We start from the raw sequence: 18509 nt of genomic DNA, 5'->3' as shown, positions 1-18509 counted from the left end.
TTATAGCTGATTTAAAGTTAATGATTAGTGTGGAGTTTAGATTATGTCTTTTTTAAAAAAGTTTAGTTAAAGTTAAACATAGAAATACGTTCTAGAAAGTTTAAAATCTAGTTTTTGGACAGAAATCGTGACTAAAGTGTTTACAAAATACGTCACGGCGTCAGTTTTGACGTGTGAATGACGTCATCCCTGACGTATTTATGACCCAATAACCCGAACGGGAGCAGGATACTACCCCCCCCCCCAGTCTATTACACTCCGGTCATTTCCTCACCGTCACTACCCCCCCCCCCCCCAAATATCAATTACTCCCTCGTTAATTACCCAATCTTGCGCGGCCGAAAAACTGCTGTCGGGCTTTATCTAATAAAAATAGGTTTAGGGTTAGGTTAAGGATAGGTTAAGGATAAATCCGGGAAAGGATTTGGGATGTGAATATGTTTGGGCAGTGGTTTTTAACCTTTTTGGAGGTTCCGAACCCCCAATAGTTTCATACGCATAATATCCACATTGACAAAATCCGATCGTGAATCACATGAGTCGGGAGTGTTTATTGATTATTGATCTCCGCCAAACTCCGAAGAACGACTCGTCGAATTCTTGGGGTTTGAACAAACCCAGGTTAAGAAGCGCCGGCATTATGTTAAAAATATGATTAGGGTATGGGAAAGGGACTTGGAAATGGATAGGGATACGTATGTATAATACGCATTCTCGTATGGTGAGAGGGGAAGGGGGGGGGGGGTCGACAATGAGGAAATGACCGGAGAGGGGGTAATGTCCTAGACCCTAACCAACCAACGCCTCCTCCCCCCCCCCCCTCCCCTCCCCCCTCTCCCCTCCCCCCTCCACTTGAACTCACCAACTTCCGTGTTCTCCACACAATAATCCGGGGATGTCTCCAGATAGACCAGGTCTGAGCGCGTGGGTTTCTTGTGGTGCTTGTTGGCCACCGTGAGACTGGCGCCGTTCTGCTTCATCATCACCTGGGTGGCACCGTTGTACTGGTTCTTCAGGTGGGCGCCCACCTGCCGGAACTCCTGCATCGCCTGCCAGCAGGTCCTGATTGTGCAGGAGCCGCTCACGCCGTGGCACTTGCACTCCAGTTTCCGGAACTTTCGCACGGCCTGGGGGTACAGAGGACATAAGGGGGTTTTGTTAGAGAACTTACTGGAGTCTATACAAGTTGGATTAATTCGGGAACTTTCGCACGGCCTGGGGGTACAGAGGATATGTTTGACTTTGTTAAAGAGCGTTCTGGAAATCTATAAACGTTGAATTTTGTTCTGGAACTTTCTCACAGCCTGGGGGTATAGACAAGGGATATTTTTTTCAGAACCGAGTAGCGGGCTATAGTAATGTTCGGTTCTCATGGCAGGGGAGGTAGAGTTCACCTGCTTCCGCGCCGTCGGCATCTGAAGGGTTTGTTTGGTGAGCACTTTGCCCAGCCGACGCTACTTTCCCTAACGTGAGTCATATACCCATCAGAGCTGGGTGGACTCGAACTAGAGACTTTCAGATTAGCAGTCGAACGCTCTACCATTCAGCCACACTCTCCCATTCTAGCAGGCTATACAAGTTAGATCTTGTTCCAGAGCCTGCTAAACAGGCTGGGGATACAGAGGACACAATATTTTTGTTGTTCCAGAACGTTCTTACTTCAGACTAAAAAAAACCTGACTTAACTTCTGGAAAAAAACACTTGACACACCTGCCCCGACCGAACCACCTGATCTTACATCCACCCAACCCCCCCCCCCCCCAACCGTACAACCGGCAAAAAACTCCCGGCTTACCTTACGTCCGGCCCTGTTGTTGTGGAGGTTCATCAAAGTCCTCCCGTCCCTCTGCTTCCTCTCCTTGGCGTCGATGAACTTCCGGGTGAACGTGCTGCCGTACTCCACGTTGTCGGAGCAGCCGCCCCACTCGAACCCTCCCCTCTTGTCCCGGTCCGGACCCCTCTTCTTGGGGTCGCACGCGCAGTCTGAGAGTTGTCCCTTGCTGCAGGCGCGGGTGATGGCGTGGACCACCCCGGCGGACGAGACGGCGTAGACGAAGGCGGCTTCACGGCTCCCTGGGGGGGGGGGGGGAGAGGTGGGTTAGGTGAGGCTGGTCAGGATGTGTGAGTCAGTAGTAGGGGAGTCAGGAGTGGGGGAGTCAGTAGTGGGAAAGTCAGGAGTGGGAGAGTCAGGAGTGGGAGAGTCAATAGTGGGAGAGAGTCAGGAGTGGGAGTGTCAGGAGTGGAAGAGTCAGGAGTAGGAGAGTCAGGAGTGGGAAAGAGTCAGGAGTGGGAGAGAGTCAGGAGTGGTAGAGAGTCAGGAGTGGGAGAGTCAGGAGTGGGAGAGAGTCAGGAGTGGGAGAGTCAGGGGTGGGAGAGAGTCAGGAGTGGGAGAGTCAGGGGTGGGAGAGAGTCAGGAGTGGGAGAGAGTCACGAGTGGGAGTGTCAGGAGTGAGAGGGTCAGGAGTGGGAGAGAGTCGGGAGTGGGAGAGTCAGGAGTGGGAGAGAGTCAGGAGTGGGAGAGAGTCAGTAGTGGGAGAGTCAGGAGTGAAAGTGTCAGGAGTGGGAGAGTCAGGAGTGGAAGAGTCTGGAGTGGGAGTGTCGGGAGCGGGAGAGTAAGGAGTGGGAGAGAGTCAGGAGTGGGAGAGTCAGGAGTGGGAGAGTCAGGAGTGGGAGAGAGTCAGTAGTGGGAGAGTCAGGAGTGGGAGAGAGTCAGTAGTGGGAGAGTCAGGAGTGGGAGAGTCAGGAGCTGGAAAGTCCAAAGTGGGAGAGTCAGGATTGGGTGAGTCAGAAGTTGGATAGTCAGGAGTGGGAGAGTCAGGAGTGGGAGAGTCAGGAGTGGGAGAGTCAGGAGTGGGAGTGTCAGGAGTGGAAGAGTCAGGAGTGAGAGTGTCAGGAGCTGGAAAGTCCAAAGTGGGAGAGTCAGGAGTGGGAGAGTCAGGAGCTGGAAAGTCCAAAGTGGAAGAGTCAGGAGTGGGTGAGTCAGAAGTTGGATAGTCAGGAGTGGGAGAGAGTTGGAGTCAGCAGTGGGAGAGTCAGGATTTGGAAAGTCAGTAGTGGGAGAGTCAGGAGTGGAAGAGAGTTAGAGAGTCAGCAGTGGGAGAGTCAGGATTGGGAGAGTCAGGAGTGGGAGAGAGTCGGGAGTGGGAAAGTCAGTTGTGTGAGAGTTCTTAGTATAAGTGTTAGAGTCAGTAATTTAGTCAGTAGTGATATAGTCAGTATCACCTTTGAGTATCACCTTCCCATAAAACAACTGCTCACCTTTGAGTATCACCTTCCCATAAAACAACTGCTCACCTTCCCATAAAACAACTGCTCACCTTTGAGTATCACCTTCCCGAACAACGAGGTATCCCGGTTGACCGTACTGCAGTTCCAGCGATGGTACCGGAAGTGGAACTGGCACTCCTCCACCCCCAGCCTGGCGCCCTCCCCCAGGGAGACCATGACGTCAGGATAGCGACGACATAGCTTCTTCTGGCGCCCTATGAGACCCGGGATGTTGTCACACACTACCACACCGGCTCCTATGGCATTGATGTTCAGTTGACTGACGAACCTGAAACAGAGGTCAAAGTTCAAAGTTCATTGTGTAACGCCCCCCACTTCCAACATCATTGATAGTGATTTTCAGCTCTCTTCGCTAGTATATTTAAGTCATCGGTTCTTTTAAAAGAAAACTCATGCCAAAAAGCGCAGTAACCCACATAAGAACGACAACTCCGGTAAACAAAGGCTATGTAACTTAAACGGTATGGACTTAAGAGACCTGAGTCTCCCACTACAAAATCATTTCTTTCTTTTAACTCTTTTGAAACAATCCTTAATATCTTAAATGTATACTCCTTGCTTTGCTTTGTTTGTTATTGTGTGTGTGTGTGTGCGTGCGTGCTTGCTTGCGTTTATGTGTGCGTCCGTGTGTGTGTGCGTGCGTGTGTGTGTGTGCGCGTGCGTGCGTTTGTGTGTGTGTGTGTGTGTGTATGTGTATGTGTGCATGCTAAAAACACAATTGTCGTTAGTTGATCGAGTTATTTTTTCAGGATTAAGTACCACCCAATCCCCCACAACACAGGTTCCACCCCCTCTCCCCCATCCCACCCACCACCCAGCACTGACTTTGAATAGAAAACTAAACTAGTTTTTTTTTATCATCAAAACATGTGGATTAGTGTTGCAACCGACTTCGTACCTTTACCAAGAGAAATTCTTCATTGATGACGAGTTTTAGTTTTTTATATGGTGTGAGAAGAAAAACAAAGAATTAATTAGTACATAACCCTTAAATCTCAGTAAAATACATGTATTCATAGCAATCTTAACAACTGTACAGTGTTTCTGTTTATGGCCCTGTAATGGACAGGGCAATTTTTCTGTTTATGGCTTGTATTGAACACAGTGTTTCTTCCAGACTTTTTTCTCCGGGGGGGCACTTGAAATCTTCGGGGGGGGGGGCGGTAAACTTTCTTCGGGGGGGGGGGGGGTGGACACTGTTAAAAGTATATATTTTCTATATAAATTATATAAATTTCATTTCGTTCGGGGGGGCGGTAAAAAAATTTCGGGGGATGCCTGGAAGAAACTCTGATTGGACAGGACAATTTTTCTGTTTATGGCAAATACTGGACAGGACAATTTTTCTGTTTGTGGAACTGTCATAGACAACAAAAATTCTCTGTAAATGAACCGGTTCTTAACAACAGCAGACATTTGTCTGTTTAGCCGAGGCAGGAGTTAGGCGAAACATGATGAATCTACTTGTCAACAACTCCTTGTTTGCTTTAGATTTGTTCGTCTGCTGTTAAAGACAAGTCATTAAACAGCAGACGTCACAGTTCACCCCGTACTCCCTTATGAAGGAATTCTGCAATTAAAATACTTTTACACTGGTTAAAATTGATTTTTTAATGTTTTTTTTTTAACGCTAGCAGTGTTGGAATCATACCGTCATGGCGGTGAACGCTATGAACTTGGCGGTATTTAGACAATCTGAGTCAAAGTTTTGATGTTTGAAAGGTTCTAAAATATTGAACAAACCTGCACTGTTGATAGTAGAAGAACCTAACATAAGTTAACATGTATGTGTTCGTAAAAAATATTTGACGGTTTCTAAAATGTTGAGGTTACACTGGTTAAAGTTCATTGGTCAGATGAAGTCCATCTGTTTGTGAGACCTCGGCATATTAAGGAGATACAGCCCACTCGCCATTTCCTAACGTGAGTCTGGTACCCACCAGAGTTTGGAAGACTCGTGGACGAACTGGACATCTCTCTGAGTTCATTCAGCTCTAATGGGTACCTGAATTACGATGGGGAAAGTAATGACGACTGGGCATAGTGCTGAAGACACTATCCGTTCAAATGCCGAGGTCAATAAACATCTGCCCATTAGATCGCTAGGTCTAAAGAAGAACTAAAGGTAGACCGAACCGAAAATATATATATATATATATATATATATATATATATATATATATATATATATATATATATATATATATATATATATATATATATATGTGTGTGTGTGTGTGAGTGTGTGTATAAATATATATATATATATATATATATATATATATATATATATATATATATATATATATATATATATATATATATATATGTGTATATATATCTATGAAAATAATGTATATGAATATATATATATATATATATATATATATATATATATATATATATATATATATATATATATATATATATATATATATATATATACATATCTTGTACCAAGAGAAAAGGTATGCATGTACCGGTGTATCAATCCACTTCATCCGTCAATGCCAATGCCACACCACCCACCTGAAGATGTAGGTAATGGATGCCTACATAAATATATCCCTCTCCATTACCCCCTGAATCGAATTGTTCCCTTCCATCATCTCGACGTTTTCTATTTGTCTACTCGACAGCGCTGTAAATTAGCTTCCCCCCCCCCCTTCTTCCTCCCTTCTCGTGAGATGATTCCTGCATGTAACAGTGGTAATGAAGGGGAAAAAAGGGCAGCGTTATCTCCCCTCCCTGCGGTACTCGTAAGGAACCGGATTAACCCTTGGAATGCCGTGAGGTTGAACAGACAGAACAGGTGTGAGAAATTGTTTTGTAATGATACGATCGGGTGACTCGCTGAGTCGTCTAGCCCGCAAATATTTGACGTGGATTCGATGACATGTTGTAACTAGTGATTTATGGAGTCACAAATACATGCATACATATATATATATATATATATATATATATATATATATATATATATATATATATATATATATATATATACAACACGCAAAACCTTCGTCACTAATCTTGTCAACGCTACCTATACAGGCGCTCGTTGATAGTAGGTAGTATCATTTCTTTCTTAATATTTTAATCCTTTTAAATTAACTATGCCGAGCTAAAAAAATGAAAGTGATTGTACAAATATGTACAGTATGGATTCACAGAACTTAATTAGCAATGCTAAGTTGATCAATTCTAGTCTAGCACCGGTAAAACTAAGAGAACACTTACTTAATAGTCGCATGGAGATGAAAAATACGAGAACTGAATTCAAATTTAAGCCACAAATTTCTAAACTGGCGCCCCTAAGGCATCAGCAGAAGTCCACTGATTAATTAATTAGTATAATTTTTTTTTTTTTTTGCTTTTGGTTGAAGATCATATTACCTGAGTTTTAAATTTGAATAAACAACCAGATTTTACTTTTATGTATGTGTGTATGTGTGTTGGTTGGTGGGTGAGTGGGTGTGTGTGGGTGTGTGTGGGTGTGGGTGGGTGTGGGTGTATATACATATCTTGAGGTTTCTATAATTTTATTTTTACTGCACTTAATAACAACAACACATTTTATCTGCTATATTTATCCGAATTTTAGCTGAATCTATAAAAAAAAATCCTAGTTATCTGACTCAGGTAGCGACCCCCTCAAACTTTAATCTGATCTGAAAAATATTTTAACTCACATTTTTTTTATTTCACAAAATGGAAAATTTTGAAATGTAAATGTAACTATAAACCAAACTATTTCCCTGCCCACGTTGAACTAATTTAGAACTTAAACGCATTTTTCCAACGATATTCACTATACTAAATTGTGATATAAATCGATAATAGCTTATGACTGTAAACTCACCACCAAGATCCTAACACCCCCCTTGACAGAATGACAATGATGAAGACTAAATTGTAAATGCAGGTTAGACTGCCACTGGGAGAGTTCATTCTGCGGGCGGCAGGGGTGAAAGCCTTGCATCTCTCTGGGTTGTTATGGGAGCCCTGACCATAACTGAAAACAAAAACAAAAGGGGTCAAAGGCTAAGGTTACTAAATTTAGAACTCTACAATGAAAGAAAAAAAGTAATGTTCATTGGTTGAAATGGAAACTTTAAAAATGTATTTTTAAATATTTTGTAGTGTGGTCAAGCAGTTGAACCAACGACTGCTAACTTAAAAGTCTCGACTTCGGTTCACGGGATGGAAACCATCGGACGTTTTTGAGCTCATCCAGTTCTGAAGAGTACCTGACTCAAATCGGGAAATGTAAAAGCGATCATGCTTAAAGCTGACCAGAGCATGGTGGTAAACGAAACAGCTGAGCTCTACTTCAGCAGACTCAGTAAAGGGTTGTCGAAGAAAAAAAAATAATTTTGTTTCTGCTCTTACTATTCAAAAAGAACAAAAAATTAGTTTTAAAAAAAAAGTAAAGTTCCTATTTCAAACGTTAATATCCATTAGGCAGATAAAGTAGAGTTCATGTTTCTTGACCTAGGCATGTAAAACGATGGTGTGATCAGCGCTAGGCCCAGCCGCCTTTACTTCCCCTAACGTAAGTCAGGTACTCTTTAGAGCTGGGTGGACTCAGGGATGTCCTATACTCGCGAGTTGGGACCGAGATCCGAACTCGGACTAGCAGTCGTGGGCAGGAAGTTAATGAGAGGAGTTATGTTTGCAGTAATGATTGATCAAGAACAGCCACTAAGACATTTTCATTTACCTTAATTAAGGGATTGAGTGATGCCATCCTTAATTAACATCTAGCATTTGAGAAAGGGGAGGGAGGTCTGTTTTTTTTCTACGATTTGTAATGTGGATGTTAATTGATGGGGAAGGTGCTATTTGTAATAATAATAAAATAAAGATGCATTGCGTGTTAACATACATTTATGTTTTTTTTTTAATCATACTGGGGGAGTATGATTTTTTGACGCCATTTTTAAGGAGGGGGTAGGGTCTGGCTTAGTGCTACAATGTAAGACATAAAGGACATTATAACAACAACAAAAACACACCAACAACACCAACAGTAAAAATAAAAAGCGTACTACGAGTAAGGGAGATAACTGATTGTCTAGACCAGAGTGTGCGTGTGCGTGCATGCGTGCGTGTGTGCGTGTGTGTGTATGTGCGTGCGTGTGTGTGCGTGTGTTTGTGCGTGCGTGCGTGCGTGTATGTGTATGTGTGTGTGTGTGTGTGCGTGTGTGTATGCGTGTGTGTGTGTGCGTGTTTGTTTGTGTGTGTGTATGAGTGTGTGATATATTGTAAGTTGATCCGTAGCTCATGTGTATGCGTACTTCCCATAACACCCGTATGAGTACTTCCCATAACATTCGTGTGAGTACTTCCCATAACAACTAGAAGCGTGTTCACCATCCTACCTATATCTCTGGCATTGTCTTCCTTGGCCCGTGTGCTACAAAGATCCCATGTTCGCCTTATCGACCTCAGGATAATTTACCATTGGCGGATGGAGCAGATCTTGGTAGATAACGCTAGCAATGATATATCAGACTAGGTAAGCGGCGGATCTAACGTTGTTCCCGGTGTAGAAGACAACTTTTTAACCCAGGAAAATATTCTTAAATGTCGTGGGGGAGGGGGGGATGTCGACATAAGGCCTAGTGTATCCCATGTTTTGAATGTATTCGTGGATTCCATATTTTGGTGTATCCCATATAGCCTACTTTATCTGATATAGTTGCGTTTTTTTTATACGAAGGAAAATAAGGTAGTTGAGATTAGCGGCCCAGGTAATGGAGATTATTTTCACAGGTAGTGGAGATGAGCAGCGCGTGTAGAGATTATCTTCACGGTGGAGATTATCTTCACAGGTAATGGAGATTAGCTGCACATGAAGTGGAGATTATCTTCACATGACGTGGAGATTATCTTCACATGAAGTGGAGATTATCGTCATAGGTAGTGTAGATTACCGTTAGTGGTAGTGTAGATTATAGGCACAGGTAGTAGAGATTAGCTGCACGGGTGGTGGAGATTAGCTGCACAGGTAGTAGAGATTATCTGCACAGGTAGTCCAGATAAGCCCCAAACAATAAAAAGTACAGATCAAGGTGTACAATAAAACTACGGTTGTATTGACCGAACTTTAACAGCTGATCATTCAAGATGGAGGAAGTTTTTAAAATAAACCTGAACACGTGAGGAGAGTGGGGGGTCGAAGGTAAAATACCTGGTGTGTGATTGTATTGATAAGGTCAAAGGTGAGTACAAGTTAAATAATGTGTGCTCTGTTGTTTGGGGCGGTGAGGGTGGGCAGGTTGGTTTTACTCAATCAAAGTTGGTCGATTTTGTTTTTACAAGGTGGGAGCTAGGAGTCAGGGCTACAGGCAGGAGTCAGGGCTAGTAGGGAGTCAGGGCTAGTCAGGGCTAATCAGGAGTCAGGGCTAGTCAGGGCTAGTCAGGGCTAATCAGGAGTCAGGGCTAGTTAGGAGTCAGGGCTAATCAGGAGTCAGGGCTAGTCAGGGCTAGTCAGGGCTAATCAGGAGTCAGGGCTAGTTAGGAGTCAGGGCTAATCAGGAGTCAGGGCTAGTTAGGAGTCAGGGCTAATCAGGAGTCAGGGATAGTCAGGGCTAGTCAGGGCTAATCAGGAGTCAGTGCTAGCCAGGAGTCAGGGCTAGTCAGGAGTCAGTGCTAGTCAGGCGTCGGGCTACATTTAGGACTCATGACTGTAGCCCTGAGTCAAGTCTACAGTCGGGAGTCAGGGCTACAGTCGGGAGTCGAGGCTACAGTCGGGAGTCGAGGCTACAGTCGGGAGTCGAGGCTACAGTCGGGATTCGGGGTTAGAGTCAGGAGTCAATTTGAATCAATTTTTAAAAATACATTTATTTGATTTAGTAAAGCCTATGGACATAACAGAGGTACCTCCACATACGAATGCCTTAACATTCAAATTTGTTAAGATACCAGCAGTCGATGGAGCGATATTTTGCTGTGAAAGACGAGCACAATTTGAGATACGAGGAGCTTTAAGCACTATAGCATTATTTAGTGTATAAATTTCAATGAACTTTAATCAAAGTCCACGGCATTGGGGGATCAAATTGTAACATTAACAATGTAACAAGTGAATTAAAGTGAGCGAAATACTGAACAACATTGTGAGAAAGTGAACAAAGTGAAGCTCCCCACCCCACCCCCCCCCCTACCCCTCCATCCTACACCTCCGCCAGCATCTTCCATAAGCTCGAGTAGGCTGATTTTCAAGGTAAATACATTTCATAGTTTAGTTTTTAAACTAAATTTATTTTTTATAACATCAGTTTTCTTATTTAAGAAACACGTAACGAAAACAACTAGGGTGGTATATTTTGGGGGTTTGAACGGATTCATGGCATTGTAATTAATTTTATTGGAGAAAATAAACGACAGTACTAAAATCACATGAGCATCAAATAAACGAATTCATATCTGTGAAATGGTACACAAAAAGGTACTTTATATAGCAATATAGCAATATTTAATTCTTTTAAAAAAGTAATTGAACATTTAATAATGTCAACGATTATGTAACATGTCATTGTCTTCGGGTCTTGACCTATAGATTGAGATTGAAATAATTCGGTTCGGTGAAAGTGTGTAAAATTTCGTTCGCACGTTTCGATCTATGTCGGACGAAACAAGTACGGAAGAAAAAAAAAGGCACGAAGGTTCAAGTTAAAGAAAAGCTTGTAAAAAGTTAACAGTTAAACAATATTACCAGTTTGGTTCTTGCCGTGTAGGGGACGGTGTGGCTTAGCGGTAGAGCGCTAGACTGCTAACTCGAGTGCCGTCCCTTCATATGTCGAGGCCACCGAAACAGGTGAACTCTACTTCACTTGTCCTAAGGACCGTCAGGTCAAAAATAGAACGCTCCAGAAAATCTCAACGTACACCAACATATACTAAACATATATCTCTTTGTTTCATTCTAACAAACTTATTGTTAACTGATAATACAATGTATTAATACAATAATTGTAGCATGTTTACGGTTGTGGGGAGAGGTGGGGTGGGGGATAATCCACCTTACACAGATTCGTGAATGTAGATTAAAGTAGAATAAAGTATTTGTATATGATTTGGCTTCAACTGATTAGCTGAGCGTCCAACAGAGCAAAACGTTATCACCTTTTGTAAAAATAATTAAGTTTAACTGCATTATGTATGTGATACTTCGCCGATATTTTAGGTAGAAAAAACTATTTAATCAAATTTAAGTTATCATTGTCGCTGATATTTTAAATACAATTCAAGTAGGCCTATTAAAAACTTACCTAAGTTTGAATAGTAAAATTGTTTGAAACAATATATTCACCATGTCTTTCGTAGATTATTTGACAATTTAAGTAAAGATGAGTACTGAATCAGAGTTACAAACTTCTAAATTTAAAAATAAAAATCGAGTTTATTTATGTTTAGTTTTTTAATACTCGTTTCAATGGAGTCGATAATACATCTACCAGTTGTCTTGAAAGGTATCTGTTTAGAATCACTCACCTGATTCAAACAGCACTAGTCTCCCACAACCTGCACTTAATCCTAGCTACGCCCCTGAATTACTATCACTGCCTCCGACCCGTAAAGACAGGGGCGATTACCTCACGTGCCACGTGACGTCACAGGCACGAGACACCATTCCTAATCCCCCTTAAACTACATGCGCAACAGGTTTCTTTATATACAAAAAAAAAAAGGTAAACGGAACAGAATAGAATTGGACTAAACCTTTTTTTTTAATTTAAAAAAAAAATCACCCCCCCCCCCTTTACCCACCCCCACCACCTTTCAACTCCAGACAAGAAGTTTCGTCTGCAGAATGTCATGAAAGTCTACAGGAGATTACCATCTGCCCCGCGAGAGGTCAACGATTGCCTGGCAGGAACTAGGCAGTTTTACAACCGTGGGACGAACAAAGTAATATGTAAATCAACCCTTCAAATTTCTCCAACGAGGCCGCGTCGAACCCACGTTACACAACCCCCGTTACACAACCCACGTTACACAACCCCCGCTGAAAGACTGGCCGGTAAACACATTCAAACAACCGGAGTCAAATCCCAACAGTTTGTTTTTAGTGCTGAAATACCAAACTGGTTTTCGGACACCCAAGGTATTTTATTTTTTTTTAATGTCTGAACCTGAGGTCTTGAAGGAGAGTCTGGGATTCTAAATCGAGGACACGAGTTCGAATCTCAGTTAGAGATATGGCTGTCGGAACACAGAGGGTTACGGATTATGTGGTATTCAGATCCTGACCCGCTAAACCAGTACCAAAAAAAGTTGTTGTTCAAAAGGGTGTATATTCTGACAACACAGCTAGAGTGGGCTGTATGGTAGGCAACTAAGCCCACTGCTGCGATAGCTAGACAGCTATAATGGGCTGTATGGTAGGCAATTAAGCCCACTGCTGCGATAGCTAGACAGCTATAATGGGCTGACTAAGCCCACTGCTGCGATAGCTAGACAGCTATAATGGGCTGACTAAGCCCACTGCTGCGATAGCTAGACAGCTATAATGGGCTGACTAAGCCCACTGCTACTATAGCTAGACAGCTATAATGGGCTGACTAAGCCCACTGCTACTATAGCTAGACAGCTTTGGGCAGGCAACAAAGCCCACTGCTCCGACTGGACATCTCAATTCTATGTCCAACTATTGGTCCACCTGCCGCTCTGGGCACAAACTTGTGCAAGCTACTTGTGGGTGTCAACACCCCCCCCCCCCACCCATAAAAAAAAGAACAGACGAAACAAGTTACTATGACATTGAAATTCGCGAGCAGGAAAACAAAGCTATTTCAATGGTTTAAAGATCACTCACTTTATACATTCTTTAATGGTAATTTTTTGTTTTCAAAACGTAGTTTTAAAGAACAGAGGACATTAAACACAATGCCCATAGAAAGCACATTGAGCACAGTATACCATATAAAGCACTTTGAGCACAATGCCCCATAGAAAGCTCATTGAGCACACTACCCCATAGAAAGCGGTATGGTCGAATGGTAGAGCATACGAACACTAACCCGAAAGTGTCGAGTTCCATTCCCAGCCTTGGGTTCCACACGACGTCCGCCGATTTACTCAGTCAGGCGAGGTCATTGACTTCCTCGAGTTAGTAAAACTTTACCGCTCGTAAGTCCTGCTGACACATTCCATATATAAACCAGCGTCATCGAAGTTTTTACCTCTACACACACGTTTTACGGATCGTCATTTTGCGGAAATTTATTTTAGATAATGCGCTACCGATCGACCACATAGTTCCATATTCGTTCTTTGCTAGCCGGCTGTTGTTCTACAGGTTGGATGTATGTAATTCATACATATATAAGTACACATACATACATTCAAAGCACTTATAGTTGTACAAATCAAGGTGTACAGATCAAGGTGTACAGATCAAGGTGTACAGATCAAGGTGTACAGATCAAGGTGTACAAATCAAGGTGTACAAATCAAGGTGTACAGATCAAGGTGTACAGATCAAAGTGTACAAATCAAGGTGTACAGATCAAGGTGTACAGATCAAGGTGTACAAATCAAGGTGTACTTATCAAGGTGTACAGATCAAGGTGTCTGTTCCCACCTATAACCCACCCCCCCCCCTGATTGCCACACCGCCGACATTGTTGAGCCTGTGTCAGTTGGCAGACGTCAACATGTCAACCGACGGTATGTAAGCGATCAACCGATGTTTTTGGCAGGGCATGTATGTTGGCCCTAACACGTAAATGACAAGGTGAACTGACATTTCTCATAAACATAAACACCACCATGGCATTTGGAAAAGTGACATTTCTCATAAACATAAACAAAATTTGGAAAAGTGACATTTTTCATAAACATAAACAGCATCATAACAATTGGAAAAGTGACATTTCTCATAAACGAAATTTGGAAAAGTGACATTTCTCAGAAACATAAACAGCATCATAACAATTGGAAAAGTTACTTTTCTCATAAATATATACAATGCGCATAACATTTGGAAAAATGACATTTCTCATAAACATATACAACGCGCATCACATTTGAAAAAGTGACATTTCTCATAATTATAGAAAACCGCGCATAAAATACCGAGAAATGACATTTCACATAACCATATATAACAGGTGCAGCATTTCGGCGATATATTTTGTTTGATTTTTTAGTTTGTGTTTATTGTAGACTAGCCGTCCCTACCCGTTACACGTGAATTATAGGTCTATATATTTTTAATGTTATACATTTTTAGAAGAATTTTATAAAATAGTTATTGTTCAAAACGCAATGTGACTTACTACAGGTTTAACTATATTAGTGACACTGCAAAGAAATAACTAAATAGCTAAAAGTCCGACACATTTAAAATAACATAGGCTACTAATACCTATTAGAAAAAGAAAAACAAATTATATACATAATTAGCCAACACAACACCATGTTAAATGCACACATTGATTAAAAGACTTATAATGATTCCGTTATAAACCCAACTTTTCAGTGGTATTTATGTTGCTTTTTTAAGTAATTTGTCTTAGTTTTGGCCGAGGAAGTTGTAAACATTTCATAAATTACGTCTCGATAAGTAAATCTATAGATCTAAATAAAATTTTAACGAAATACTTCATTTCTTCGTATTCTAAAATTGGAAGATGACGCCATTGGTTTTGTGTACTCTCCGTACTTTAAACATATGGCATGTGACGTCATCGATTTCGGCGTTCTTGTCCCAACTATAAACACTTTCAGGTTGCATAATTAAAACTGTTTTTCTACATTCGAATATGCCTTTATTTTTTTATTTTTCTTCTTTAAATAAAATGTTGATTATACATTTAAAACATCTACCATATTATTTTCAAGTTCTCCATATATCGCTGCAAATTATCGCGGCGAAAATATTTTACGGATAGAGAGAGAGAGAAGTGCGCACATGGGCTTTTATGTATTAGGTTTCTATAACTAAATTAAACCTGTTCTTTCTTCTAATCGTGTGGTCTTGAAAATTATCTTGATAACGTTTAAATTGTTCCACTCTATTCACCACCCATACCCCTGAAAACAGCGAACCCCAGTGACTATCACTAAAACCAAATATTACACATACGATGGAGAAAACCAGCAAAGCGCCAAGCTCGATACACCAACACTGAAACATCATTTATTAAACCCAAAACACAGCAACGCAAACACGCCGTCTGATTTTAAATTAAAATTGATTCTAACTCAAATCAATGGTATTTTAACCACCCCCCCCCCATACACACGCATACACACATCTCTTAAAATGCAAAATTTCATTCAGTACGTTACAGCTAAAGCTACGGTCCGCTCAAATCGCTTTTAATTTCCAAAAATTATTTAGTTGTAAAATAACATTTTTTACATTTTTATAGTTATTATAGAAAAAATAAGCTTCACTCTCTCTCTCTCTCTGGAATTTATATAGAAAATATATACTTTTAACAGTTTCCGCCCCCGCCCCCGAAAATTTTAGTCGTCCCCCCCCCCCCCCCCCGAAATTTCAAATGCCCCCCTCCCCCCGGAGAATTATATCTGAAAGAAACCCTGCTCTCTCGCTCTCATGATATATATATATATATATAGATATATGTTTATATATATATATATATATATATATATATATATATATATATATATATATATATATATATATATATATATATACAAGCTAATAAAAAGAAATGAAACCTCACCCAACCTCGAAGTCAAATCTAACCACAGTACAGCGACATTACGACATCGCCCAATACAGCACAACACAGTACAATGCAGTATAATACAGTACAATACAGTACAATACAATAAAATACAGTGTACCGAAAAGCTAGGAGTCAAAAAATGAAAGAGTTCTTGTATGCTTGGCATATTCCTGCAAGGCGCTAGACATGACGTTTATGGGAAGTTAAGATAATAATACGGTCGGGGGTAAACGTCGAATGAGAAAGGCATTTCGTCCATCTAAAAAAATATATTTTATCTACAATTTTAAATTTTACGGCAGGTGATATAAACCTTCTTTAGGTTCATTTTATGATGTGCTTTTAACAGACAACTTTGGTCTGGGCTTGAGATTTCTATTTGATTCTTTCCCCGGGACAACAGACGTATGGAAAGTTGAATGGCTCCATAGTCTAATGGATCATTAGTTGATTGGGTATTTGAAGTCCAAGCACAATGTCTGGGCAGTAAAATGAGAAGAGCCAGATGTTGCCCATGTATCAGACCCCCCCCCCCCCCAGAGTTTATTCCAGGCATCTCTTCGGGGGGACGAAGCCCCCCGAAAAATTTTTACCGCCCCCCGAACGAAATGAAATTTATATAATTTACATAAAAAATATATACTTTTAACAGTGTCCGCCCCCCGACGAAAGTTTACCGCCCCCCACCCCCCCCCCCCGAAAATTTCAAGTGCCCCCCCCCCCCCGGAGAAAAAAGTCTGGAAGGAACACTGGACCCCCCCCCCCCTCTCTACACAGCTGATGGACCCAAGGGACAGGACTTTACTTGTACAGCTTGGAATCAGCAGTGTCATAGGGGCAGTGAAAAGAAACAAGAGTTGGTAATCCTATCGCCTAAGGGGCTCTACTCCTGTTTGATTTCGGAGTTTTCTTTCCTAAATGTGTTGTCATTCCTACTTAACCCCTCATCTGCTCAAGCGTTTGAACTCGAGACTTTCAAGTTAGCAACCATGATCTTAGCACCCCGACCACTCAAATAGAAGTACCGTGTTAGTCTGTAACGTAGACGCTTTCGGTTTTTTTTTTATATATTCTGTCCAGTATCAAATTAGTTAACCTGAGTGTGGTTTGATTTTATGATGTGAACTAGATCTACGCAATGTAAAAAAACTAGATCATCTTTCTGTCGTTATAAAAAGTTAATGAGTATAAAACGATAATTAAATACATGTAAACTCACCCCTGTCCAATTAGAAAAAAAAAATATGAAATCGGTTTTTTGACAACCTTGGCAAACTTAAATATATTACAAGAAAAATATAACAGTTTTTAGTTGAAGTACTTCTAGTTTATGGATAAATCTCTTGGTTTAATTTCATCATCATTATAATTTTGTTCACGTGCCAAAGACACATTGGGGCAGATGAAGTAGAGTTCGTCTGTTTCAATTACCTCTGCATTCGAATGGATAGTATGGTCTGTCGGTATTTTGCTCAGCCGTCTTTGTTTACCTAACGTGAGACAGGTACCCACCAGAGCTGGGTGGACTCAGGGACGCCCAACTGACTCGAGACTTTCGGGTTAGCAGTCTTTCACTTTACAACTCGACCAGGAATAACAGAATACCCCCCCCCCCCCCCACACACACACACCACACACAAACTCACACACACACACACGTCCATTGATGTTTACGGGTCGTCTAAATCGAATTTTTGACCAACATTGTTTAAAACGCTAAATCACAAGAAGAACACAGTAAACCACGGACTGTGAACTATCGATACCATCGATCTAATAACCATCTTACAACGTTATCCGTCTCATACATGGAATCTCTTTGAAAACAATTGTTAGATTATTGCTATTAGAATATTTACTAATGAATTGATAATGCCAAAGCTATGACTGCCCAAAACTCTAACTAATCTTAACCGTAACTTAAGCCGTATACCTACTTTCTGACCATAGATCTAAAATCGACAATACAATACAATACTAACAATCCACCACACCTGTAATTGGACTCATGAAACTAATGAAATCGGATAACCCCGAACAATATAATCGATGCAATCACAGGTAAATACTAAACTCCCTAAAGATTCTGGGGGAAAAAATTATCTTTGATACCTTATCCTCCCGCTTACCTGGCCAATCCTAGATAAGTTTAAAGGTTGCCGATTAGGACGGTACATGTAAACACAAAACGACCACGTGACCGAGAAAGAAAAAAAAAATTACGTTCAGTTTTTTTCTGCGGTCTGTGCTTAGATCATAACTGTCACAAGAACACAACACGACAAAATGTCGGCATAAATGTCGGAGATATTTTTTTTCTGCGTATAATTTTTTTTTTTTAAATTCCCTTCAGTTTGTGTTTTGCTTATCTATGAAAACGCCGTGTACTTGCCGCTGGTCTAGTGGTCAGAGGTGTTGGTCAGAGGACAGGAGAATGTAGTTTCTTCCAGTCTACCGCCCCCCCCCCCGAATCAAATGTAATTTATATAGAAAATATATAGTTT

The 18509-nt window shown here is 41.2% G+C and overlaps 1 protein-coding gene across 1 annotated transcript in view; it reads right to left on the bottom strand.

The window, feature by feature from the left end:
• LOC131937306 (protein Wnt-2b-like) overlaps positions 1-18509 on the bottom strand; it is a 28657-nt gene that overhangs the window by 7572 nt on the left and 2576 nt on the right. Inside the window, exons 2-5 of the mRNA XM_059294587.1 lie at positions 7152-7304; positions 3319-3557; positions 1797-2074; positions 863-1127 (exon numbers count right to left, since the gene is read on the bottom strand). Of these exons, the coding sequence (XP_059150570.1) occupies positions 863-1127; positions 1797-2074; positions 3319-3557; positions 7152-7240 (871 nt within the window). The 5' untranslated portion in view covers positions 7241-7304. The remainder of the gene's footprint in view (positions 1-862; positions 1128-1796; positions 2075-3318; positions 3558-7151; positions 7305-18509) is intronic.

Source organism: Physella acuta, unplaced genomic scaffold (genome assembly GCF_028476545.2).
Source record: "Physella acuta isolate Inbredline_101_S28 unplaced genomic scaffold, ASM2847654v3 ptg000207l, whole genome shotgun sequence".
Lineage (NCBI taxonomy): Eukaryota > Metazoa > Mollusca > Gastropoda > Physidae > Physella > Physella acuta.
Note: the sequence above shows the minus strand (reverse complement) of the source record. Positions and strands in the feature narration are given on the sequence as shown.